The sequence below is a fragment of the Hetaerina americana genome, unplaced genomic scaffold (assembly GCF_022747635.1).
Source record: "Hetaerina americana unplaced genomic scaffold, ioHetAmer1.1.p SCAF_3, whole genome shotgun sequence".
NCBI classification, from domain to species: Eukaryota; Metazoa; Arthropoda; class Insecta; order Odonata; family Calopterygidae; genus Hetaerina; species Hetaerina americana.
The window spans coordinates 107883367-107910330 of NW_027286874.1; the positions used below are offsets into that span (position 1 = coordinate 107883367).

The following is a 26964-nucleotide window of genomic DNA, read 5'->3' on the forward strand; positions in this document are numbered from 1 at the left end:
TGTTGCACTTTTCAATCTGTGCACAGCAATCAGCTGTCTGGTCGCATTCTCTTTTAATCTCGTCAGCGTCGAGGATTTCGTGCCCGAAGTTGCAATGGACTTGCTCAAAACCGCAAACGATGACCCAGGTTTTCTAAAAAAAAGATCATCTGGAGATGAGTCATGGGGTCTACGGCTATGGCCATGAAGCAGAAGCCCAGTCTTCCCAACAGTCGGTTGATGAGATAAAAGGAGGAAGCGGGGACGGGGCAGCTCTGATGACCACTATTCCGATAGAAAGGACTTAGCCGATTGTTTTGAAAAGTGGACGAGATAACTGGGATAAGTGTCCGAGATCCCAAGGGCAGTACTTCGAAGGGGACTAAGGCCTCATTCTAGTCTAGGTAGGATATTCTTCTCAAAAATAACCTACCGAGAACCTATATACATTCTGGGCAGGCATCGTAAAAAAGTGCTCTATTTCGTTAAGTATAAACGATAGATCATTTTATTATATTTCTCTTTTATTTCGTTAATTGTATGTAATTTCGAGTTAAGGCAATAGTGTAACCAAATTGTGAAATATCACACATCAGGATGCACATTGTACACCCCCCCCCCCTCTCCTGTTAAACCACGCGACCATAGTGGCAGTTATCATGGGAGTTGCGGGAATTGCGTGCGAGTAATTTACGCCGCGATCAGAGAGTATTTTAAGTTCGCAGTTGGAGAAGGAAAGGTGATACCAAGAAACCAAGCAGCAGTGTTGGCTAACGCTTAAAAATGTGTGGGGAAGTTCACGCTGTATTGTTTCAGCCCATGGTGGTGCATTGCGGTGTCGTCCGCACGATATCCTATGTAGAAACCTCCCCTCTCCCTGCATGGGTAGACTGAGCATCGACTTGTAAATAGCGGCAGCATCGACTCGGGCCCTTACGGTTTTACCAAATGAAACGCTGATGTCATGCCAATTATGTCGCACGTCCTTGAAGGCTCGTGCTTCCGGCTGATGCTTCCGCCTTACTCATCATTTAACCTTCCCTCGCGACACAGCATCCGTGCGAGTTTGATCGCGAACTTCTGGAGTTGTTTTCGGGAAGGATCAGACTGGCGGACACTGCTTGACGGTCTGTCCCTTCCTACCTCCAATAGTGTGCATGGTTTTGTCGGTAGATCGGAGTTGGAAATATTTTTTATTCGGTACCCAGTTGGTTTGCCACCACCAAATCCACCTAAATGTTCACCACCAAGAATTCTTTAGGAAATGAACGAAATCGGCTGCTCGTTTACTTTTGATAATTTTCACGCCTGAAAAAAATGGGACTTAAAAAAATAGATGCGGCTTGCCCTAGCAGATCATTCCGTTTCTGCCTCAAATGTTCGATGTGTGTGGTAGCCGAGTCCCTGTGGGGATTCCTAGTCCTGAGGTGTGAGTCTACGTTGAGGTCTAGCATGCTATGATACTTGTCTTCACACGTCACAGAGGGACAATAATTGTAGCCTGGATGCAGTATATATCCTCCATAACTAAGCATCTCATTAGTGTTTAATGCAGGTAAAATTGCGTACAACATACGTAGCAAGTGAATAGATTTAAAGGTATTCTCAATGAATTTTACTCTGAAGTAAATATACTTGCATGCTAATGGGTATCAAATGCAATGAGTCTAGAAAGGTGAGAAGGCATAGTTCTCACCTCTTAGTGTCGGAAATGGAATGACGCTTTCAGTCGTCCTGAGCCAGTGAGCCGTCGTCTGCGTCATCTGCTGAAAAACTTAATTTCAGGTGGGAATCACTTGAATATGGAAATGTGTCGAGTATGTTTTTCACCTGAGAAATAAAATGTGCTCGACAATTATGGGCTTTGCGTGCAATATTCAATGGTATCGGAAAGTGTCCCCAACGTAGACTGCCAAGTAGTGCCCCCGAGAGCAGGGCGCATTGCAGGAACATACATTGTTAATGATTATAACATTTACCAGTCGCTTGAAATGAAAAAATAAGGGGAACATGCTTTTAAGCTTTTTGTGGTGTTTTCAATTATTTTCCAAATTCTTCGCCTGCCGCGTTACTTACTCCGTTTTCATTATTTTCCTTGTAAAATGAGATATTTTGTGGAGTTCCATTTAAGTATTCAATTAAACTTTCAGCATGGCTTATACAGTTAGGTGTTAAAATTTAAGAATTCGACGAATATTTCACTGCGTGGTAACTTGAATGTATTCTAACCAGCAATTCCGAGGACATTTTGGCCGTCAGTAATTCTTCGCTTTTCGTGGGTCACCCAGTTTCATTTCACTGACCCCACCATTGGCCGATGATAACCTCTGATTCAGTGGTTCGAATGCCTGCCTACCAGGCCATCCCACCGGCACTCACATCTCTCACGACCATCGCTAAAGACCTCTGTGCTGTAGCCGTACGTTTAAGACGATGAACAAATCCTGTGGCTTTTATTCCGTGGCGAGGCCGCGTTGTTCAGGATCGAGAGAGCAAGCGGGTTTACTTGGGTTCCGAAGTAAAAGTGGCGGCCAGCGTATATATCTCGAATCCTCGATAGGCTATTGAATGAAAAATACTGGGTGAAAATATGAATTGTGCGAATGCGCGTGGGATTCAAGAGAAAAAAATATATGTTGTACATCAGGAAAATAAGGAGCGGTAGATGGAGAAACTAATTAATCGCAGTGCGTTTCCCCCGAGTGCGAAATATGCTCGATATATCACGGTGCATCGTAAATTTTGTCGAAGCAGAAGCTTAAAAATGACCGTAACTTAGAAGCCATAGAAAAGTGGTAGTACAAAGTTTCGGCAAATATTTGTGGAAATGGTGCGCTGAAGAACTCAACTCCAGGGACCGCGGAAGAATGGAAGAAATTGGCAGCAAATAACGCGTAAAAATTCCTTTTGAAAACTGAATGATGATCACATTTTCGCGCGAGAAATCCCATAGTTACAAAACCTCAAACACTTGAAAATCTTGAAAAGTCATTTTTGTTTTCGAAAACGGAATTTTTTTGCTTTTTGACTTTTTCATTTATTTTTCCTGCTGTGCTTTAGTATTTCAGTATTATTTTTATTATTAGCGTTAATACTGTCGATGAAACTTATGTATATTTTTAGCATTATTTAAGGATCGAAGAGCATCGATTTAATTTCAAATAATTGATGGCGATTTTAAATATATGGTACCCGCCTTTCCCGCGGATTGGCCATGCGCATATGGCGCATATGTATCCCGCTTATTATTTTCATAAAATGGTCACGAAAAACGGTGGTGGACAATCTTCAATTAGATATTGAATGACGTAAATAAACTTATTTTTCGGGAAAATGTACCGTAAACGTTGCGTAATAACCTTGTTGTGAGGTGTGGCTTGAAGGGCCCTAAAAAAATACAAAAATGCTCTTTGCGTCAGTTCATGTGTTTGCATTTTCTAAAATATGATTGAAATTAAATTGTTATTATGGTTAAATTACGGAAATTAAAGTAGTTTGCGTTGATGTGTCGTCTCAGATCAGGAATGACGGACGAGAGCCTGATCATGATAGCAGCGCCAAAAACAGCATTCGAAGTGAATTTACTGCGAGGCCCAGAGTAACTTAAAATCGCAGAGCTCCTGCAAAGGGCTCATTCTTACCTAAGTGCACCAAAAACTTTGTGTGAACCTTTCCCTCGACCGTTGTATTTAATTGAAAGCAATCAACTTTCTAAGTTACTGCAACTAAGTGTAAACGTAACCAATTGTATCAATTAAAATCAATTGAGCCACAAACGCCAGCAAACAAACATGGTAAGGTATTTAACAGTTTGTCATAATGTAGTCTGGTGCCTGTGGTCGGGTAATCAAATTAGTCGGGTATGTATTCACCCCCAGCCACACACCCCAGCGGTTGCTTACATGGTACTAAAATGAAAAGAAATAAGGGGAAACTCCGGGAATTACATTCATTTATTTCCCTCCTCCTCAAGGCAATATTTCATATCGGTTAAAGTTTTTTGAAAAATGTGGCTGTTTAAAATAGAAATGCTCCCTCCGGCCGGTTTACGTATTGCTCAGTGGAAAATAATTGTTGGTTTAAGTCAGAGTTACTCTGCTGCTAATTCATGATCGGATATTGTTAACACGCCATCCTGTGACTCACCCCAACTTTTATGGTATTGATGTTTTAATTTTGATATTTTAGTTCCCCGGAATCCACCGCTAGGATGTGTGGCAAGGGGTGAAATGCACACTAGTGTAATTTTGATCGGGATATGACCCTACCGCGGTCGGGCAATCTTATTCTGATCCCTTATTGTTCGTGGAAAGAAATGTGAATGTTACGGTTGTCCTCACTGATGTGAACCGACGTATTTATCTTTGGGAGACAGTTCGCTTCCTTCTGTCGCTCTTAGGTTCCTTGAATGCGTTCCAGAAACTAACTCGCCCTCGGTTCCACGGAAAGTAATGTGCAGAATTAGATCTGCGAATCCTACTGCTGTAGGCAAAATCCATTGGGCTGCGACCCCAGAATCATCTTGCAAACGCCATATATTTACGTTTTCAGTGAATTTATCAAAATAAGAATTGAATCATCTTGGAATAATGTGGATCGATACCACGCATACAAATGCGTGGTAAAATTTTATGAAGAAAATGCTGTCTTACTTCGAGTGGAAGGTAGATAAAGTGATGTAAAAATAGTGTTAAACTTGTTTATAGACCACCTCATTTCATTAACAGCATTAAGCGAGTCCGTGTACCTCGGATGTGCATGGGATAGCCCTGATTTTTATTGCCCGCGAATCGTATGGATGCCCTAATTGAAGTAATTGGAAACGTGCACCCCAGACTCTTAACAGAATTTACAAGATCTTAACTCCCCCTTGATTTCAAAGTTATTGGAAAAATTTTATTTCCGTGCCGGATTTGAAACCTTGCCCCCACTGCACTCTCTTGCCTGGTGATGGTGTAGTTTCTGGGTGGGTGAAGGTTGCGCGCGTGAGGGGAGGAAGCTGCGGGGGGGCATGGAGGAGGGAGCGGGGGAGGGCGGATAGCCGAGTGAACGTTCATTCATGGCAAGAGGCGCCATCCCTCTTGCCTCTCCGCCCACCCGCCCACAGATACGGAGTGGGGGAAGCGGCGCCGTTGTTCCAGAGGCGTCCAACCCCTCTCCCCTATGCTCCACACCCCACCCCCCTCTCCATTCCTCTCCGCCGGCGTGCCTCTTTTCCGTCCGTCACGAAGAATGGACTCGGCGGTCCCAATTCCGCCCAAACGGCGAGCCCCCCGCCGGCGGCGTCGGGGGGCTCGCCGGCTTCTTCCGCGGCCTCCTCCTCCCCCTTCCCACCTCCCGTCTCTCGTCCGGCGGCGGGAGGGAGTGGTTCGGACGGCGGGGGGGAAAGGGGCGTGTGAGAGGGGGAGGCAGGGGAGGGGCGTAGTCGCCGGCACCCGGGGACGCTCTGCCCGGCCCAGGCGGATCGATAGGCCGCGCCGCCAGACGCGCCATTTGGTCCATGCTTGCGGGGGAACATGGAGAGGGGCGCGCGGGGCGGGAGGTAGGAGGGGGGGGCGTGGTTCTCGAGCGGGAGAGGAGAGAATGGTTCCCTCCCTCCCCCTTTTCCCCACATCCCCCCTCCGCCCCCGAGGAAGGAAGAGGGAGCGAAGCCGCCGCCAGCAGGTACTCGCGCCCCGACACCAACTGGCGCCGGGTCCTCGCCTCGCCGTGGCGCCTCCCTCGCTCGCCGCCTCTCCCCGAATTCGCTAACTATTCCCTTTGCCTGTTTCTCTCGACAACACCGTTCCCTCTGGCATCCGCGAGTCGCATTGGGAGGATGTGTGACGACGGTGATTCGGCCGAGCCCGATGATGATATTTAAATGACCCGGCGTGTCCTTTTCTCCGCTGGGATGGAAGCGTCCTCGGAGCGTGTTCCTTCGAGGACGCGCTCGTGGTCCACCCATGTCGCCCGCTGCGGCGGAGGAAGTGGATATCCGGAGAGAGAGAGAGAGAATATATATATCATGCCTGCCACCCTTCCTTTGCCCTCGCCTCAAATCTCCCCGCGCGATAACCTCCCGCGCGCCACCCGTTTCACAAGTTTTCGGCCATTGGTACGAATTGTTTTTCAACGACGGTGAGGAATCCGAGAGTGTTATGTGGAATGGTAGCGGTTTTAAGAGGAGCGGTTTTAGAAGGAGAGGGTAGCAAACCGTAGCAAGGAGAAGAATCTGTTGAGTGTATGGGAATGTGGATGCGATATATGGGAGTCTGTTTTGATCCCCAGCTGGAAGTTTCTTGTTCGATTCCTCTTAGAAGTCGTGCAGTTTGGTATTATTGTATTTTTACAAGTTTAATTTACATGTGGAGGAAATCAGCATCAGAGGTCTCATAACGCTTTCAAGTGGGTAGTGAGTAACTTCTTACTGCAGTTTGTTAGGGTTTATCAGGATTAAGGGCATTCCAACTGTCACTTAGCTGAATTAGTTTCTGTGTTATGGTGAGACTGAGTACAAAATGTTATGTGGGGTAGAGGCAAGATGTAAGCAAATCTGTGCAGATATCTTATAGGTGTGATGGGAGTCCAATAAATATTGAATATAATCTTACTCCTCAGTCTATAAGTTTGAAGAGCAAAGTACTGTTTTCTTGAGAATTTATTGAATCTGATGTCTTCCATTTTGATCCTACACCAATGATCCGCATGTTCATATCAACTCATTTCAAACTCTGTACCTTTGGTCCAGAGGAATGGTGAAAATGGTTGACCCATTCCTTGAATCTCCCATACATATCCTCCCTCCCTGACGCATGTAGTTACCATGCTAGGATCCTCCATGGAACCTTTATGCTTCTCCTTAATGCGATGCTAACCTCTAGATATCTTCATCTTCCTGCTATGAAGAACCTTCACTCGCTTATTTTGTGCTATAGCGCATTTTATCCATGAGACCAACTTAAAAATTGATTATTGAAATATATGATGGATGGACAGTAAAAATGAATTATGAAAAGGTAAAATTAGTTTAGTTTTCCCTAAGTAGTAAATATGTCCATGAATTGTTTGTTATTTTGAAGATGCTGTCTTCACATTTGAGATCATTGATGTATATTTTATCAGCAGATATTGTTACTGGGTCCTGATTAAAAGTGTTTACAATTTGCTATTTTCACATTAGGAAAGCATCCAACTAATCTAAACCTGTACCTAAATAGATGCATTCATATTTTCTCTAATTCTGAGAATAATCATATTTCACGTCAAGCGATCACACTTAATGATAAAGAAATGCTATACCTATGGAGTAGCTTCAAGGCATTCTATTATATTATACATTAAGATACTGGTTTGAACGTAATTAGCTTTCATAGGTAAGGAATACAATTATTTCTTATTGAATGGAATGCTTAGGCTTTGCTTTAAAACTCCTTGAATCTGCCTTTACAAATGACTATAATAACCGAAATTTTTCATCCTTAAATGTTTGAAATTGGTAATGAAATTTCATCATGAAGAGTTCAGTGGATAAATTGGGAATTAGAAGGAAATAATCCTGCATGGGGGATAGTGTGTTTTAATACTGACCAGAGGACCCGGGTTCGATTCCCAGGCATGTTTCTCAGGGCACCCTCAGATTCACGCGAGTTGTGTGATTTTTTTTGGCAATAGGACTTATTGGAAAACAATAGGTGAGGCAGCACGGGAAAAGGATATGAATCATCTACCCTGGTGTGTGAACTTAGCGCCCACCATTGGGCTTCTAATTGGGTGAACCTTGCTGTGACATGTACCAAACTCACCTCCGGGATGATTACTGTGTATATAGTTTTTTTAATCATGCCTAAAAAATCGTAAGTCAATGATTGAAGCATTATTCAAACCTACTTTTACCATCAATAGCCCTCAAGCTGTCCATTTATAATTAGCCCAGTTTTTATTTGAAGGGTTACTCAATTTTTATTAATAATAACGTTCTAAATTTAGTAATGAAATCGAAACTGGTAACAAAAACAAATGTGGGTAGAGGATTACACTAAACCTGAATGAATGTAATAATTGTACATATAATGAAAAATGTGGTTGTGGATGTAGGCTAGGGGTAGAGCATTGGACTACTGACTGGAGGGCCCCGGTTTGATTCCCGGGCATGCCTTTCTGGGCACCCTCAGCTCCACCCAAGCCATGTGACTTTCCGGGTACCAGATCTTCCTGGGAAACCATATCCGGCAGAGGGAAAGGAACTGGCCCCTGTACTTTAATGTGTGAATATCACATGCCGTTGGGCTTAGTACTGGGTGAACTCTACCAAACCGACCTTTGGGTTGGTAACGCCATCTAGTCATTATTAAAGAGGCATAACACGAGTACTTTCATAGTTATCTCTATTTTTACTCCCTCAATTCAGGTTATGATTAAAATTCACCTGGTATAAATCCCTGGAGACATTTCCTATTATCACCAGCCTAACCTTTAGTCTTTTTTTAAGTATCTTTCCCATCTATTTTTTACGCACTGGTTCTCATTCCACAAAATGCATTCACTTAATATTTTTCCAAATTATTTTTGTCTCTTTTTTTGGGTGAGGTCATGTTCTTAGATGTGCATTATTTTGAAGTACAATTTTTATTCCATTATTTTAGCATTCTCGTCCTAAGCGGCTTTCCTTTTTTCAGAATATTGATAATGACTACCAGAAATCAGACCCAGTTAATCAATTAAATTAGCAGTAGTAGTCATCAAAAGGAGCTGATGGAAGCGTGTATTCATTCGTTGCTCCAATCCCATACAGGATCTGACAATAAAATGGTGGCTCATTCTTTTCCATTCCACCATTTGGGTGGCGTTCAGTGGAAAATCTGCATTGTTAGGAAACTCTGATGAAAGTAAAAACAATGAAACTGTTTATAGCATTTAAGAATGTTGTCAACTAAACAGTTCAAAACTTTGTTGTCTCAGGCCTAACTTTGTGGAGTTTGCGTAACAAATTGAAATGTAATGAAATAATTGACTTTGTAATTCCAACATTTGACTGAGGAATTACAAAGTCAATTATTTCATTACATTTCAACAAGTTCAAAACTTTATGAATTAAATTCCGCAAAGGCAAGCCATCAACTTGAATTTCATTAAAATCATTTAAAATGTGGTTACATTTTGTTTTTCCCATCAGGTGATACGTATAATATTTATTAAATAAGGTAATGCATTAAATCTATTTGGATGTCCAACGGGATGTTTAAATTCTATCTTTCTTGGAAAAATGTGGAAATTTGAGAAGCCTTTAAATCACTGTGGATTATACAATTTACTGTTAAATGCTGGCCTTTGTGTTTAAAACTTGTGATATAAAGTTTCTTGGGTTGTCAAAAGCCTAATTAATGAAACCATTTTAGGCAGTTTTATGGAATATTTTAATTTTTATCCTTTTTGAGGAATTTTTAATTCTTGATTCTGGAGATTTGTTGGTGCATTTCATGGCTCTTGGACACTTGCATACTTTATCATTCCTTATCCATTATTAAACCTCAATTTAAGAATGTCCCTTCTTACTCAACCACTTAACTTGGTGGGTACATAAAAAAATATGTAGGGCATATGTAAATTTTTCTATTGTCAAATTTCATCAGCTGATGAATAGGGTTGTGTTAAAAACTGACAGGGAAGAATTAAATGGCATGTCTTTAATTTTAAACACTGCGTAATTCCTATTTAATGCATCCAAATTAACCTCTGGGTGAGGTGCTGCAGTGATGATGATAGATAGGGTGGTGTGGCGGACTAGTGTGTATAGCAATTAGCTGACATTCAACTAAAAAAATCTGTAAAATGAGAGGGATACAGACTAAATTATTAACACCGTAATCAGTTTACACTTTGGTAATATTTCGAAAATTTTTTTCAAATTTGCTGTATATTATGATTCATGATGATCTTATTGGTGGCATGTGCTTGCCTGTGTTCGAAAAAATTAAAAGGAAAGAAAATACTTGCTTAAGTAGAAATTTGTACCTTTGACAAATTAGATTCTTTTCCCGGGGGTACTAAAAATGTGTGTAGGATACAGTGTACATTGAAGATAGAGATGCAGATTGTAGGCCAAATCAGTAAGCACCCAGAAAGTGTCGGAACACTCTCTAATGTGTGAGTTTGATGTTAAAAATGCCAAAGTTCCAGAGGCAATTTCCCTGCAGAACTTGGGTAATCATTTGGGAGTAAACCCATAAACTTGCAGAATTTATCTGAGCACAGCAAAAAACCTTTATCATACCTATGTAAAACCTATACCTATATAAAACCTTTATCATGCCTTGTTCTTATTCACCATGGTTATTCACTCGTGGTGTTTTGGTGTGACTGCCATTTGATGCGTAAAGATGATGCCTAACCTGGTACCTGGTAAAAAAATACTTTCGGTATTTCTATTTGTGTGATGAAACTTTGAAATGAAGTTCATTCCTCAATATTCTAGCTAAAAAGAGCATCTGAATGACAGTGACATGTTTCTTTGTTCAAGACTTGCACTGCTGTCAATAATGCTCACAGTGTGCTGGTATCTATTTAATGAGTATTTTCCTTCAATCCCTCATACCAGAATGTAATGTGAAGCTTGTGTGCCATTACTCGCTCCATATTAAGGGTTAAAGCATTGTTTCCAACTATGTCGGTATTGGCTTGGCTGCCTCTATGGTTATCCCAAGAGGGAGTGGAATATTTTATGTATGAATCTATGATGGTAAACTGATAAATCGTGAATTACTTGGTAGCGTGGGGTGCTTCTTAAGGTGGTGTGCTTGATATGTACTTTGGAAAAAAACACTGTAATATGGCATCGGATGGAAGTAGCTTACAAATGCATGCCAATATTTCCTACCCTTAAGTGTGTGAATTGAGTTCAAAATAGAATGTGCTCTTTGCTAACTGATGACTGCCACAAATCTATTTTACTTATGAATCTACCTTTATCCTTTACAGGCACTGGTGAATCTGGGAAGTCGACATTTATCAAACAGATGAGGATTATTCATGGTGCAGGTTATTCAGATGATGATAAAAGAGGATTTATTAAATTAGTGTACCAAAATATCTTCATGGCTATGCAGAGTATGATTAGAGCAATGGATTTACTAAAAATTCAGTATGCTGATTCATCTAATGTAGTAAGTATTTTGCCTTTCACATGAGCTTTTCAATGCAAATTACCTAATTCAAGGGCTCCCATATTATATGTATATATACACATGGTTCTAGATTTTAATAAATTTTAGGAAAGAGCTATAAAGTCCCACTCATTTATGATAAATAAATGTTAACAGTATCAAGGGAAATGTTAAACCTTCTCTTGCAAGATTTCCAGGCAAGAACATCCTTTATAAGAAGTTTTTGATACTACATTGGCACTTCTCACTTAAAATTTCTTGTGCATTACTTCATGTATTTGGAGGAAAAGAAAATAAATGTATTAATATGGGCTCTATTTTGAGGTTTGCTACCGAGGGACTAAACAAGAAAATATTGTTTTATGTAATATTTTGAAATTATACGTAATACTTTTTTTCTATGGGCTAAATTTTGATGATTCTATTGCAAAACATCATTGGGAAGTAAGTTGCTCCGCGGAGAAAGAAGCCTCCACCAAATATCACATGTGCAAGTGATTTTTTGGACAGTTCACCTTATAAGATTTCAATTCAAGTGATAAAATTTTCCAGGCATAGGATGACTGTTATGAGTGAGGACTACGAAAAAACATTCATACATGCTTGAAAATAGAATGATTGTGAATTTAATAAAAAAAATATGTTGGGAGGACAGGTGACATCTAAGAACTTTTACTTCAATTATATGTATACCTTTTGATTTTTCAAAATGAATAGGTCATTAGCGTTCCTTGCTTGTGAAATGTGACTATGATTGCATTGTTCCTGGATAGTGGACATTTTTCCAGATATGGATCTCCAGGCAATATAAAAAAATGAACTATTGAATTTCTGGGGAAGTCACATCACCCAATACTTATTGACTCCTTAGAGGAAACCTAAGAATAGTGAAAAGTAAATATAAAAGAATATTAAAAAGATCAAGTAAAATACTTGGATATCTCTTTAAGTAGACTACACTAAGACAAGTATTTTAAGTGCTTGTGTAACTGGATTAAATAAATATATCACTCCATTAAATAATTATTAGCTTAAAACTTAAATAAATAACTTCTGGATTGAGGTTATTTTGTATTTCACTTTACTTTGAATGAATTCAAACGAATGATGCATATTCCAAGCCCATGTTTGGGCGTTGGAATCTTCTTCCTTTGCCATTTGTGTATTTAATTTCCATCTGCTTGCTTGCAAGAGAAATTACTGATAAATTCGCTAAAATTCAGATATCCATAATTGCAATGCAAGAGGGAACAATGGCAAATTATATTCAGTTAGAACTACAAGAATCAAAATGGCAAAATGAGGAATGAGCGTTGAAGCAATTGACAAACTCCCTAATGTTTAAAAATGTCAAATCAAGTGACATTCAAAAAAAAAAGGTAAATTCATTTCCTGAGGAAAAATGATGTTATTCTGTCAATGAATATTTTGGTTTGCAATATCATTCAAATACCTCTATTTTGTCATTGAAGTAGTCATAGACCTTGTGATCACGTATCTAGTTTTTAGCGTACAAAATTTAAGGTTTTCGGTATCTACTTGCACTTAACTTTTGGTGCTTTCATCTACAGAGTTATCTGATATCTTTGTGTAAGATGATGCCTGAACAAATGAATTAATCTTGCTGCAGAGTAATGCATGTAATGTATTGAGGTAGTCAAGTCATTAAGCGGTAATCATCAGAGAAATTAAGGCCGTTAACAAAAACGTGAGAGAATTATCTTTATGATCATAACCAATTAATCTTTAAGATAGTAAATATACCTATTTAATCTTATTTAAAACTTCTTATAAATGAAGGGATATTAAAAGTTGAAAGAATAATTTTAAATCTGTAGAATTTCACAAATAGGGTGTGGCAGCATAACCTGCTAATTTGAAGGGAATTTCAATTAAAATCATAAAATTATGCCGCCCCAACCTGTATTTATGTAAATAACAGATTGTAAATCTATGTTAATTGTAAATTGTCCCTGGTTTCCCAAGAAACTAAATGAATTAAACAACAAAAGACTAAATAAACCTGATAAAAAACCGGCGTGTATGCATTCATGGCTCCTTGAATTTAGTGTAACTGTATGTTAGTTACTGGAAGTATATAGTTCAATTTTTTAAAGATATTGTTTATTTGCTGAGCATTAAATTCTTAAATTCCTTCTAAGAAACAAGGTCAGCTTACGATAGAATTTTTGTTTATTCAATCAAAATTCATGAGAATTATAGGTACTTATTGCCAGAGAATGAAATCAGACCTGCTTTCATATCCTTTCTATGCTGTTGCAGCCTCTTCCCCTGTATACCTAATACATTTGCCCTCGTATAATAAAACCACAGTATTGGATAATAATGTTGTTTGTAATGATTTCAAATGGTCATCAAACCAGCAGTCTTTTATGTAACTGATCAACCATGTAAGGGCCAATGATTTCATCATATACTTCCAAAAGAAAAGGAGAAATGCGAACAGAGACTGAAAAATTTTTAATGTTCAAGGTGTGCTAGAACATCAATGACCACATGAAGGAATATTTCCTTTTTGATATACTCATTGAAGAGAATTTACAAGATTATTCCAGATACCAAAAATGGGTTTAAAGTGGGGTTGCATTGTAAGCATTTCCTGGTTAAACTACTAATTAATGCTGTGATGAATGCCGTAGATCAAATTGAAGATGCTACCTTCAACACACGAGATGCACTGAGCCACAAATCCACTATATATCCCACTTGCAACCAAACTCATGAGTCCATCTCGGCAGCATTGAGTTAAAGCTTATTGTATTTTTTCTTGGGCATAGCAATCAAGCTCAAGAATCGATATAAGCGAATAGTTTTAAGAATTTTAACAAGACAGCTTCAAAGGAAAATTGTGGAAAGTATTGCAATTCTGGCTCCAGCTAAACACATATGTGTTGAAGTTATTGAGTCTTCCTGGCTGGCAGCAACAATACCTTTTTTTAGTGCTAGCATCAAATGATGCAAATTGCCCCAAAGCATTAATTTATCCATATTATTACACAAAATCTTAAATCATTAATGGGCAATATTTTCATGTAGTAACATAATTGTCTAGGCTTTTATTTTATTAAAATTGCTGTTTTAGCATGGTGTTGTCCCAAGTGTTGAAGGCCCACTTAAAGATAATCCAATGTTTTTATCGGTGTAGTTTTCTTTGAGCATTATTTTGATGCCCAAGTGAGAGAGACCTCTTACCTTGACACTGAAATTTTCTTAAAGAACTACCTTTGGAAACTCTTGGTTGTTTTTGAATATATTTGCTAAATATTTCATTCAGCCAATCATTATTTCCCAAGTAGCCATATTTAAGATCTACATTCTTTAAACTTAACAACTGTATTTTGTTTTTGCATAAAATTACTGTTGAAGTAGCTTCTGTTAAAGTTATAATTGCCTGAAAGGGCATTGTTCTTTCAAGGACATACCTATGCTTTCCACACAAGGGATGAACTGGATGATGTCAAAAAAAATAATGGAAATAAGTCTGGAAAGCATGGGAAAGTCTCTACAAGTTTGTTTAATCTAAATATTGGTTTTAGTAGAAGTGACATGGCGGCACTTGCTTGTTTGAAGCACGATGTGAGGGAGGGGAAGTGTGTGGAAGGGGAGATGGGTGGAGGGGAGGCGGGAGTGCGTCGATTTCAGTGCTGCCAAATTACTTGCATTAACCTGGAAGGATGCATGTAGCGAATAATGATATACCCTGCTCATGTCAATGTTTGCAAATAGTTTTATGAGTTATTATGCCATGATATTTCTTTTCATTGTCCCGTTTTCCTTTTCTTCTTTTGTGCCCATGATTGGTGTGAGGTAATATATTTATGGAAATCAGTACACCATATAAATTCACTCAAATTATGACTCATGGAAATGTATATTTTCCTTTGCAATTTTTAGAAGTAAATCTCTAAATGTATTAGTGATTCAATGATATGGGTTAAGGTAAAAGATTCACCATGTTCTAATTTGTCTGATGAATACTTCTTCAAGTATATTCTCTAGTATTCTTTACTGTTGGAAGTAATTATTTTTATTTATTAAATATTTAGTTACTTTTGCCATTTATAATATCTCTTTGAAACGTGTGGCACTTCAGTAAAGGAGAATAATTGACAGAGCATTTCAAAGTTATCAACTAAGTGAAGAAACTGTCAGAATACAGGTGTATGCACCAACTGACTGCCTTTTACCCAACATTGAGCACATTTTAAAACAATGAATACTTCCAATGGGTGAATTCTGAGCAAGTTTCATCAAGTTCATTAAATGAAGAACACAATGCATATTTCCACTGTTCTTTATTTATATACAACTAGTTTCAACGCTTAGGCGTCATCATCAGGTGGTGGTACTTGATGATGACGCCTAAGTGTTGAAACTAATTGTGTGTACATTTTGTTCTTCATTTAATGAATATGAACTTCCACAAAGTTAAGCCGGGAACAATTGAAATTCCATCAAGCTTTGCGATGCCTACATCCTTTTATTATTGTGTTAATTTCTGTTTAGTGTGGAGTTTACATAAAAATTTTCTTTTCAGGATAAAGCAGAGCTGATACGAGGTGTTGATTTTGAAACTGTAACATCATTTGAAAGCCCCTATGTTGAAGCCATTAAGGATCTTTGGGAGGATGCAGGCATTCAAGAGTGCTACGACCGAAGAAGGGAGTATCAGCTCACAGATTCAGCTAAATAGTAAGTTTCTGTCATGAAATGGTACTTTTGGCTTTGCCCTGCATGATTGATCATTTGATGTGTTCAGTGCCTATTCTAATTCTCACATCTAACTGAAATTTACAATTATCTTGAAATTGAGCATGTATGTGCAGATTGACCGACATGCATAGGAAATCAGTCCTGAAGTTACTCTGTTGGGAGTTACCCAATCCAAGTAAGGTAAAGCAGGAGTGAAAGCACTATTGTGGATTATTGAACACCATATTCTGTAATTGTCCCCTGATATTGTATGTAATGCTTATCAGGCCTCTCTGTGGACAATGCTCTCATTCTGATGATGCTATTTTGAAAAGCCAAGGCAGCCCAAGCACGCCTAAGATCTAACGTTGTAGCTAAAAAAGTTATATTTATTATCAGTAACACTTGTGCTGAAAAGTATTGTTGAATATAAGTAATTGGTTCCATTTCTTTGAAATTAATCTCAAAATGTTGAATAGCAATGCAAGCAGTGATACCATAATAAGCTGTGGGTAGTGGAAAAGAATCAAAATCATATTTTATTGGCCCTCAGAGTTAAGGTTTCTGCAAAATTTTTGAGTGCAGTACTTAACTAATGTTTTAATGGTGGTAACTGGCAAAGCAAACAATGCCATTGCCCAAAGTTCATTTGACTGTTGATATTTCATAATATTGTGTCAATTGCTAACTCATAAAAATAACTTCTGTGAAAAATGTAGTAATAGTGGGCCGATTTTATTGGAGCATATATGACAGCAAAATGTTTGGCCCTTGTAGACTTAAACATTTGCATTACATTGGGATGTTAAAATGTTGAACATTAAATTTTCCTTATTATATCATACCTGTCTGTCAAAGCTTCAAATATGTGGAATTCAGGTTTATGAATTGATATGACTTGCACTTGTTTATTGTTTTCAAATTGAATTCATTTTCATCTGGAAAATAATTTGTCAATTGCAAAAGAAACTCAAATGAGGATATTCGATTGAGTGCGCTTTCCGCAAACTCATAAGGAAACACACCAGCATAAAGTAAAGCCTCCTCAGAATGAATCCATTGCCATATGGAATGCATATTTTTTTAAGCATTGAAATTATGCATTTCAATATTTCATAGACTCATTGGTACTGAAGCAATTGAATTTCAAACAACAAAATGCTCCGGATAATTTCCAATGAAATTAATTGTTTTGGACTCATATTGCCAAAAAAAGTCTATTTTTAATTGAATAGGAACTGGAAACACTGAAAATGTAGGATATGTATACATACACGTGCACACACTCGTCTTAAAGTATTTTATTGTATGAGGGCGGTTCAACAAGTACCCATGTTAAAAATGAAGAAACCATTTTTTCAAAAACATTTTTTTTTATTTTTCAACATAGTCCCCTTTTCGAAAGATACACTTCTCCCAACATTCCGGCCATTTTTTTAACCCCTCCAAAAAATAGGATTTGTCATACTCTCCCAAATACGCCTCTGTCTCGGCGATAACTTCCTCGTTTGAGCTAAATTTTTTCCCGCGAGCTATTTCTTTATGTTAGGAAATAAGAAAAAGTCGCAGGGAGCCAGATCGGGTGAATACGGGGGGTGCGGCAGCAATTCATTACATAGTTCATGCAATTTGGCGGCGACAACTCCGGATGAATGTGCTGGTGCGTTATCGTGGTGAAACAGCACCTTCTTTTTCGCCAAATGCGGCCGTGTCTCCTTCAATTTTTTGTCAAAGTGGTCCAATAACTCACTGTAGTATTTCCCAGTGATCGTTCTTCCTTTTTCTAAAAAAATCCATGAGGATGAGGCCATTTGCATCCCAAAAAACCGTCGCCATGACCTTTCCGGCCGATCGGACCATCTTCGCCTTCTTTGGAGCAGATTCACCGGGAGAAATCAATTCCTTTGATTGTAGCTTAGTTTCTGATGAGTAATGATGAATCCAGGTTTCATCAACAGTGATAACTCGATGCAAAAACCCCTTCGGATCTCGCTTAAATTGCTGCAAACACTGCTTCGAAGTTGACAGCCAGATCAGCTTGTTGTCCACCGTGAGCAATCGCGGCACCCATCGGGCCGACAATTTTTTCATCGCCAACTTATCATGTAAAATATTAATTGCCATTTTGGTCGACACACCCACAGCCTCTGCTACTTCGCACACTTTTGTTCGTTGATAAGTGAGAATCATGGCGTGGACTTTTTGAATGATTTCCTCTGTAACTACGTCTGCCGGGCGTCCTGGTCGCTCCTCATCAAAAACAGATGTTCGCCCACGTTTAAATTCGTTGAACCAATATCTAACTGTGGTCATAGATGGTGAAGTGTCCCCATAAACAGCATCCAACTTTGCTTTTATCTCCTCGCATTTCTTCATGTCCAAAAACAAAAAGCCAATCACTGAACAATACTGCTCTTTTTCCATCTTAGCGAAAATCACGAAACACATCTTACTGGAATGGCTGCCAAAACCAAACTAACCTTTAAATCATTCTGAAATTTGTTTCACCGTCGTTTGATAGATGGCAGCACACGATGATAACATAAACTTCCCTCGGGAACGCCCTTTGTCATCAAACACTGGTACTTATTGAACCGCCCTCGTAAGCCTATTATTTCCAAACATTCTGGTTGATCTTAATGACGATTAGAAGTAACTGTTCTTTTCAGTAAAATATTTTGATTAAATGACAAGGAGGCAATGAGAAATGATACTCAAAATTGTATTGAAAAAAAGGTAAATTAAACACTAATGAGTGTATTAATCTTGATATAATGAGTAAAATTGATGCTGGAGGAATGTTTGGAAAGATGTTTTGTCAAGTGAAACAGAATAATTTTGTAAGATCAGATGAATTGAACTTCCTTGCCACTGGCTAAGAGTGTATATATGTGTGTGCATGATGGTTGATTTTGTGAAATTAATGTTTTCAAATCTTCTTGTTTTCAGCATATTGTCCAAGAATCATTGCAAACATGTTTTTATAGTTAATGCATATTAATATCATGTATCTCAAATTATATGTTGCAGATAAACCGGCTTGATTAATCTTAATATTGCTGGAGTGACCAGTTTTGGGAAAAGGTTCTTGTGTTATTTATTATTTTCTCAATTGAATACATATTTAATGTTATTATTTATTAATAGGAACAATTTACAATCCTAGAATCAAAGAAAATTTTCAATAGAGCACCTCTGCCAAATTGATTTTGCATTTTTAGGCGTGACAACCATGGGTAATCAAGGTGAAATCCAAGCTTGAATTTCATTGCTAATCTATAATATACAGGAACATACTCAAAATCAGCAAGAGTTGGCTGAATCATATCACTGAATTATCTTTGAAACATTATAGTTATGTGGTAAGTCTGGAGATTTGTGAAACATCCTGAATCGCTTTATTTTAAACATTGCTGTACAATTTATTTAATGATCAATGCACAGCAGTGGTCAATTGTTGAGGCTATCCTATTTCATCCTGTGATAGATCATTTTTTTATATATTTTTGGACAGTAAAATTTAAAAAATATGGAAATTCACGTACATAAATACTCTGTGGAATCTCGAGATATTGTTGAGTGTACGTAGGAGTAATAATCCGAAAAACTGACTTCTATATTAAGCCCTCATTATTCTTGGTGATGCTTACATTGTTGCCTATGAGCTAATTACTATGACTATGGAGGTAGTGTAATCGATTACTGAGGGTATTTTATGTTTTATGTGGTGTGCATTGTCATATTTTAATGTTATTTATAATTTTGGTTATTTTATGCATGAAATATGCCTTCTGACATAGTGGGTGTCATTTCATCTATATAATAATATTCATATGGATAACTGCGGTATATTTTGGGTGGAATTTTTTATTCTGTAGTGCACAGATCTGCAGGTTTCTTGATGAGATATTTTGCAAACAAGCTATAACGAGTTCACTTTTAAAGTTAATTAATTATTTTAAAATATAGGTTCAATTATAATTGTGGGTAAAATATTACATGCTATTTATCTTCATTTGCTGATGCTATGATGTTGAAAGTACTCAGAAAAATGTTATTAATGTGCATAGAAAGTGTAGGACTGAACTAATGAATTCATGTGGGCGAAGAAGGAATGTAGTTTCTTAATGTAACATTTTCCAGATCCTGCCCTTTGCTTAATATTTTCATTAGTACCAAGAAATAGCATCTAGGTAGTGCCTTTCAAACATCATTATCCAATAATTGGCGACAACCAAAGGTTGTGGGCAAAAGTATCAAATGTAAGCCTCAGGTTTGTATTCTTTTAACTGTTTGATTTGTTTGGGAAGGTAAATAAATATAATGTCAGGAAGTAGGTTGTAGATGCCATCCAATAGATCCCTTAATCCTTCTGAATCAAAAATCATTTTGCTACTTCTATAAAAATATTTATCTGACTTAGTCAAATCTGGCTCAATTAAATTAGAATAATAAAGAGCCCACACTGTTGATACTGAAGAAATTTTATACCGAGCTTTCATCTATCTTATGGATCCTGGAAAGAGCAATTTCGGTTTAGACATTTTACCTTTTCATAGTATTTGGAATATTTGTTAAACTATTATCATTGTATAATTATGTCATCATAAAATGGATTTTTTAGATTATTGATTCAACACCAATCGAAAAACAGCCGTGGTTTGGCTTTTTACGTATTATTAAATAATGTTGTATTGGATGAGTATGAACACAAGGTGGCCACTCAGTCGGGAAAGTTGGGAATAGCTCAGTTTGTTCAAAAAGTCTAGAAAAATTATAAAACACGAATTACAAGGAGGACAAACATGAAAACCCCAGCCCAAGGTGGAGGAAAACCCATGTGCAATAAAATTATAACTTTAAATTCAGGGTTAGAAGGTGAGGTCACTGCCCTACATGAGCATATGCATTCTTATATGAATGCTTACTTACATGAGATGCATTCAATGAAGAAAGATCATTTTAACAGCATACATTCTTTTATTCATCCTTTGAATGGTGGTCCTTCTCAGAGGATATTGCCTCTGTTGGGTGCAATGCACTTGCCCCTCCTCTTTTCCAGTTATCAAAGACATGCTGAAAGAAATGTTTTTATAAATCCTTCACAGCTTCTTATGATGGAAAACACTTTCTGCAAAGTCTCATTCACATTGAGGAACAGATGAAAGTTACATGGAGTTATGTCTGGACTGTTGGTAGGATGAAGAAAACTTTCCTTATTGATTTTCATGAGATATTTTCAGCAAAAACATTCCTGGTATTCAAATGTTAATTACCATGCTGCAGCATTCAGCCTGATGCTTTGTAGTATGACCTTTGCAATTTATCTGGCCTTAGAAAATTTTCAGTGCATTCCTATAGTTCTTATAGTCATGTTAGCTGGTACTGAATGTTGATACTCCATTCCCTGAATATTCCGTGTTGATTCCATTCTGTGTAAGAATTTCCTAGCAGAAGCTACCAAACAATATAGCTTGTTTTGTGCAGGTGATGTCATAGTTTTCTACTCATAGCTTTGCTGTTACCTCTCAGAATTAAAACAATGCAGCTAAGTTTCATCTGCAGTGATTGCCTTCAAAAGAAACTTCTGATCTTTCGATAACATCAGCTTCAACTGTTAACAAACTTGAATGCAAATTTCCTGTTGTTATGGTGTGTACTGTTTCAGAACCCAGTGAAATATTCAATATTTGTGATAGCACTCCTTGCATTTATTAATAATACTCCTAACAGTTATCTTCTAGCTGTGCTATCTAGGGAATGACAGACTCCCCATAAGCCTCAGCAGATGAGTTGTTCTGGCGAAAGTAAAGTTTCAATGCAGTACATTTCTTGTCACATGTTACCTCCCATCATTGTCGTAGGGGAACTGAGCATGTTTCAACCTGCAACATCTGTGGTTGATGCAGTACTGGAGTTAAATGAATAAAACCTATACCTCATGCACATTGAGGCAGAATATAACTAAATTAAATTTTTGCTAAATAAATGATAACAATGGTATTGTATGATCACTTGTATTTATCAAAGAAATTTATTTCAAATGATAGAAACATAATGGGACCTCCCATTCAAATAAAAGAGCAAAATTTTGTTTTTAGGGTAAAAGGAACTAATAACTCTTGAGAGTCCAAAAGTTAACTCCCAAAATTATAGCTCTACCTCTTTTTGACAACATGCATGGTGGGGGTTGCAATGTAAACCGCTAGAAGCTTTCAGATTTCGATTATGTTGGGTGTTTTGACACATTTAAATCATATTGACTCGAGCAGAAAGCTCAGGAAATGAAACTTTGACTGTGAAAGTACGGAAAACATTTCATTCCAGCTATTGAAGAGGATGGTTCAGGGAAGGTAAGGTCCAAGAATTCCTGGCATAAAACATGTGTTGTCATGTCCACTACACTTCATGCTTGTAATACTTGTTTACTTGAAAGTGTTGATTCTCAGCTCTCATTTTTCTCATAGTATTGTGCTTAAAGGCAATTTTTCTGAAGAATTTGATAGGCCTTCAATTAAAGGACAAATATATCCTTGGAATATTGAAGTAATAGAAACAATATGTATGTGTGTTCATATGAATTTTGTTCAGCATTAGTTGCAGTCCACCCGAGGATATCTGGAAAGAGGAACTCTCCTTGAAGAAAACTAGGAATCATGTATAGTGTTGCACATAGAATTTAATGTAGAAATTTTTTCCTCCCTTAGGATTTTTTTTATTTCCTAGGTGTTTGGAGCAGTGGGGGTGTGGTTGACTAATGCATCAGACCAGACTGAGAAGGCATAACAGATGCATAATTTCATCCCATGTTTCACAATTTTCACGTGTCTCAATTATCTTGCAGCTATTTGATGGAAATAGATCGTGTAGCCGCTCCATTCTACCTCCCCACCGAGCAGGATATCTTGCGTGTGAGAGTCCCGACTACTGGTATAATAGAATATCCATTTGATTTGGAAGAAATACGGTTTAGGTATGTTGTCCTCCTCTGATGGAGTCACCCACCCATTCATGGAGACGTGTGGACTGCCTGATGAGATGCATATGGGGTTTTGGCAGGGGGAAGGCTGCCGGGAAACACTAACGCACTCTGGTGTTTCTCCTTCCTTATTGCCCCTCCCCCCCCCCTTTTCCATTCAACCCTTATACACTAATTCCCAGCCTGACATCCACTAATTCCTGGCCAATGTATCCGGAACGCATGTCCCTGAGAGAATGTTGGTAGAAAAGGAAAGATGCCCCTTGTACCTTAAAAAAATTCCTCATACCCTCCTCGTACCCAATGTTATTTTCATTCCATTGTCACTGGTGAATGTTCTTTTGCATGCTTCATGTGAGTGTGTGTGTTTGTGTGTGTGCCTGAGATGCAGCATTCAAAGAAGTCATTTTCTTTTCTTGCCTCTCTCTTCCTTACAGTTATCTTAGTGATTTAGAGAGAATAAAAGCAGACGACTTTTTGCCCACTGAGCAGGACATTTTGCGAGCTCGAGCTCCAACCACTGGGATTATAGAGTATCCCTTTGACTTGGACTCCATCGTATTTAGGTAGGAATTGCACATCCCTTGGGGAATAAGAAGAGCCAGAGTAAAATGTATATTAAAAAAAATAGAGCAGTGGGGATGTGGATAGTATTTCTGCTGTTTTTTTTTTTCAGTACTACAACCCCCCAGTTGTAGCTTGACTTCTCCGTATAACTGCGTATGCTCATGTTTTACGCACCTGTTAGGCTCTTTCTGAGTGTATGCCAGGCCCTTTGCAGATATTTGTATAATTGAGAGCTCACTGTGATGAGTTCTGTAGACTTGCCCGATTGTTTTGTCTTTTTCTGTGGAGATAATATTGGTGGAGGAGTCTTCATTGTGATGTCCATGTGCTGTAATGTATCAGGTTTCTGTGCTCATGTCATTAGTCTAATATGGCAGTGTTTTGTGTAGAATTTGCTAGTAAAAACAGAAAACTGTCATAAAATTGTTCTCTGTTCTTGAGTTTTTATTGCCGTTGAAATCACTAAATTAAACTGTCTTCAAATGATCACCACCTTCTCATTTGTGTATTATGCTTTGCTGGAAAAACAGGCTACAGCTTTCTTTGCTTAGATGGTGGAAGGTTATCAAGTAGCTGTTTAAGTTCAATGCTAGAAAATTCTACGAGAGATTATTTAGTCATAAATGTTGTAAAATTTTAATCCTTATGCTAGTCTTCCCAGGAATAGCTTTTTCAGGTGTAATAATTACAGACAATTCGATGAGACCACCAGTGGAAAATATTTGGGTTTCAATGTTCAACACCTTTTGATCTGTATGGATCTTTATCAATGAACTAGGTGACAATTTTTTCTTGAGGTGATAATAGAGATTTGTAGTTGGAGCCAATTTGAAATCCTTGTTCTCTGGTTAGATATTCTAGCTCCCAGAATGTTGGCACATCAAAGTAATTAGTGAGTATTGAATGCTTATGCATTGGAAACTGATGTTGTAGTTAATTGTCAAACCTTAGTTGTAAACTAGAGCATTGTTGTAAATGTGTTTGACATTTACTAATCCTAGAACTAATGTTCCTCTTGGTGCATTGCATGCTTTAATGTTGTTGATAATTTTGGTGAGATTATCTGGAAAGTATGCCTTAGAGTAATTCCTTTAACCTTCTTTTAATCTGGTTGTGTCTTATTAATATCCAGAACAAAACACCTTGCCTTAAAAATGTAATATTTTATAATGAATGCAGTTAAATTAAAACCCTTCTAAATAAATTAATTTTGTAATCTTCTGTAGTTCTCAATATCCATTTCAGCTAAAGTTATGCTTAGATGTAATTTTAAATTCACTCTGTTCTACATAATTTTTAAATAGCTCAGTTTTTTCCAAATAAAATGAAATTGCTCGGGAAAAATTCATTTGAGAATGAAATTGTTGATAAAAATGCCCTTGCTTGAGTTAATGTAGCTGTTGGAATTTAATATTGTGTAGATTTTAGATAAAATAATTCATTACATTGTTGCCACTGGTAAAGTGAGTGGGTTATAATATTTTGTCACGCTGTAAACATCATGTGAATGTCCTCTTCCAGGATGGTAGACGTAGGAGGCCAGAGGTCTGAAAGGAGGAAGTGGATCCATTGTTTTGAGAATGTTACTTCTATCATATTCTTGGTAGCTTTGAGTGAATATGATCAAATTCTTTTTGAATCAGAAAATGAGGTAAAAGTCTTCTGTAAAATCTTGAAATATGTCACTCCAATATCTATCACGGATAATCTGTAAATAAGTGATCTTCCTTTTCAGAATCGAATGGAAGAAAGTAAGGCATTGTTTAAAACCATCATAACATATCCATGGTTTCAGCATTCTTCAGTTATTCTTTTCTTGAATAAGAAGGATTTATTAGAGGAAAAAATAATGTATTCCCATTTAGTGGATTACTTTCCAGAATATGATGGTAAGCATTGTTTTCTTTCTCCAAACTTAATTTGATTATTCAATTTAAGCAATATGATACACATTTTCATGCATGGCATTAATGATTTTAGATATCATAAGGCTTTTATTACAGGTTCGAAACTTGTTTTCAACTGCGGTGTTTTATACGTTTCAGTGTCATTATGTTTTGATTTTATATTTCTCATATCTTTGGGTACTGTTGTTGTTGTGAACATAAGTGAATAGTTTAAAAAGTATTTTAGCATTATTTAATGTATAATTCTACTTAATAATCTTGTTATATATACTTAAGATGTCTGCTCAGTTGGAGGATAATTATCCAATTTTGACTAGACTCATCTGAGTTAACAAATTATTTAATTATTGTTGCACGATTGCAAATTTCTTCCCCTTTTAGCTGACAAATACCATGACCTGCATCACGTCTATGATCCCTTAGGTGGTGCACGTTGATACATGTATTGCATACATCTATGCATACTTTTGGTCTTTCCTTTGTTATTTATTGAGCGAATATAAGTGGCGCTGTAACCATAGCAAAAAAAGGTATTTTCAAAACTAGACTCCGCAGCGAAAAAGATTCATTAGGGGTGCATTTATTGTTGTCTGCTTGAGGGAATTTTGTTGTCAGAATGGGATGGTAGCCTGAGAAAAGGGTATTTATGGAATTTTCTGTTCAGGATTTATTATGATGAATTGAAAAAATTTATCGTAAATCTTGGCCCGTAAGATGCACTGTGATTTTTCAGGTTAAAATTTACGAAAAAGATTTGAATCAGACAGAAAAGGATCAAATTAGTTTAATGTTTACACTCAATATGAAGAAATTGAAATCGTTCATTAGAAAATAGCAGTTGTGTCAACGTTTATTCATTGTGGAATCCCAGAACTTCATAATTACTGCTGCTAAATCATTTTTGCAGTTATTCACCCTGGGATTATCTCACTTTTCTTATACTCGGTGTCATCTTTGCTTCCATATAGTGCGTTGCTAGTTTTACATTTTTTAAAGGACATGATAGAACTTTTAACATCCTGGCAGGACTCTTTCAACCTATCAGAAATACTAGAAATCAATGTCTGTTTCATTCTTCCCATCGGTGTGATATCATGAGTTGGTACCCCTTTTTTCATATTCAAGTGGCAGTTTCTGTGCTATTGTCATTCTGGTATGCATGCACGTACCATTTTCTTCATAAATATCTTTTAGTTTGATGTTGTCCCTGAAAAATGAGCTATAGACATATATATGGCACAAAGTGTTGAAACCTGGGTTGTGTGAATCAAAAAAGCATGGTGGAAATCACTATTGTTAATTATAATTTCCCTCAAAAATAATTTTTGTTGGAACAGTTGACCCCTGCTTCCTGTGATTTAATATCATAGTTGTTCGATCTAGATTTATTATCCAGTTGTACATGTTGCTCCACCTTTGGACAATTGGGAGCACATGGAAATAAAGGTATTTTTGTTCTACATTTTGTAAATTCATCTTCTGCATCTGCCATTTTCATGTCATCTTCTGGGTCGAAGGTGAGCCAAAATGCATTTCATCTGCCCTGTTTTTGTGCCCTTTAGTGTAATTCATAAGTTCAAGTTTAAATGAAATACTCTTAGTGTGTCTTATGGGCTGGGAATTATGGTAATAGCAGAAAATGTTGCTCGTATATTTTTCATTTTCTTAATTTGCTGTC

The 26964-nt window shown here is 37.5% G+C and overlaps 1 protein-coding gene across 8 annotated transcripts in view; it reads left to right on the top strand.

Annotated features, from left to right (window-relative positions):
* Window positions 1–26964, top strand: part of Galphaq (G protein alpha q subunit) — a 73936-nt gene that overhangs the window by 38377 nt on the left and 8595 nt on the right. For 5 of the 8 annotated variants that reach the window (XM_071587546.1, XM_071587543.1, XM_071587541.1 and 2 more), the window contains exons 3-7: window positions 10936–11120; window positions 15679–15833; window positions 23250–23378; window positions 24901–25030; window positions 25115–25268. In XM_071587546.1, coding sequence (XP_071443647.1) covers window positions 10936–11120; window positions 15679–15833; window positions 23250–23378; window positions 24901–25030; window positions 25115–25268 — 753 coding nt within the window. Of the gene's footprint in view, window positions 1–10935; window positions 11121–15678; window positions 15834–22677; window positions 22807–23249; window positions 23379–24900; window positions 25031–25114; window positions 25269–26964 lie in introns of all 8 variants that reach the window. The other 3 variants (XM_071587544.1, XM_071587542.1, XM_071587549.1) reach the window with 2 other exon arrangements.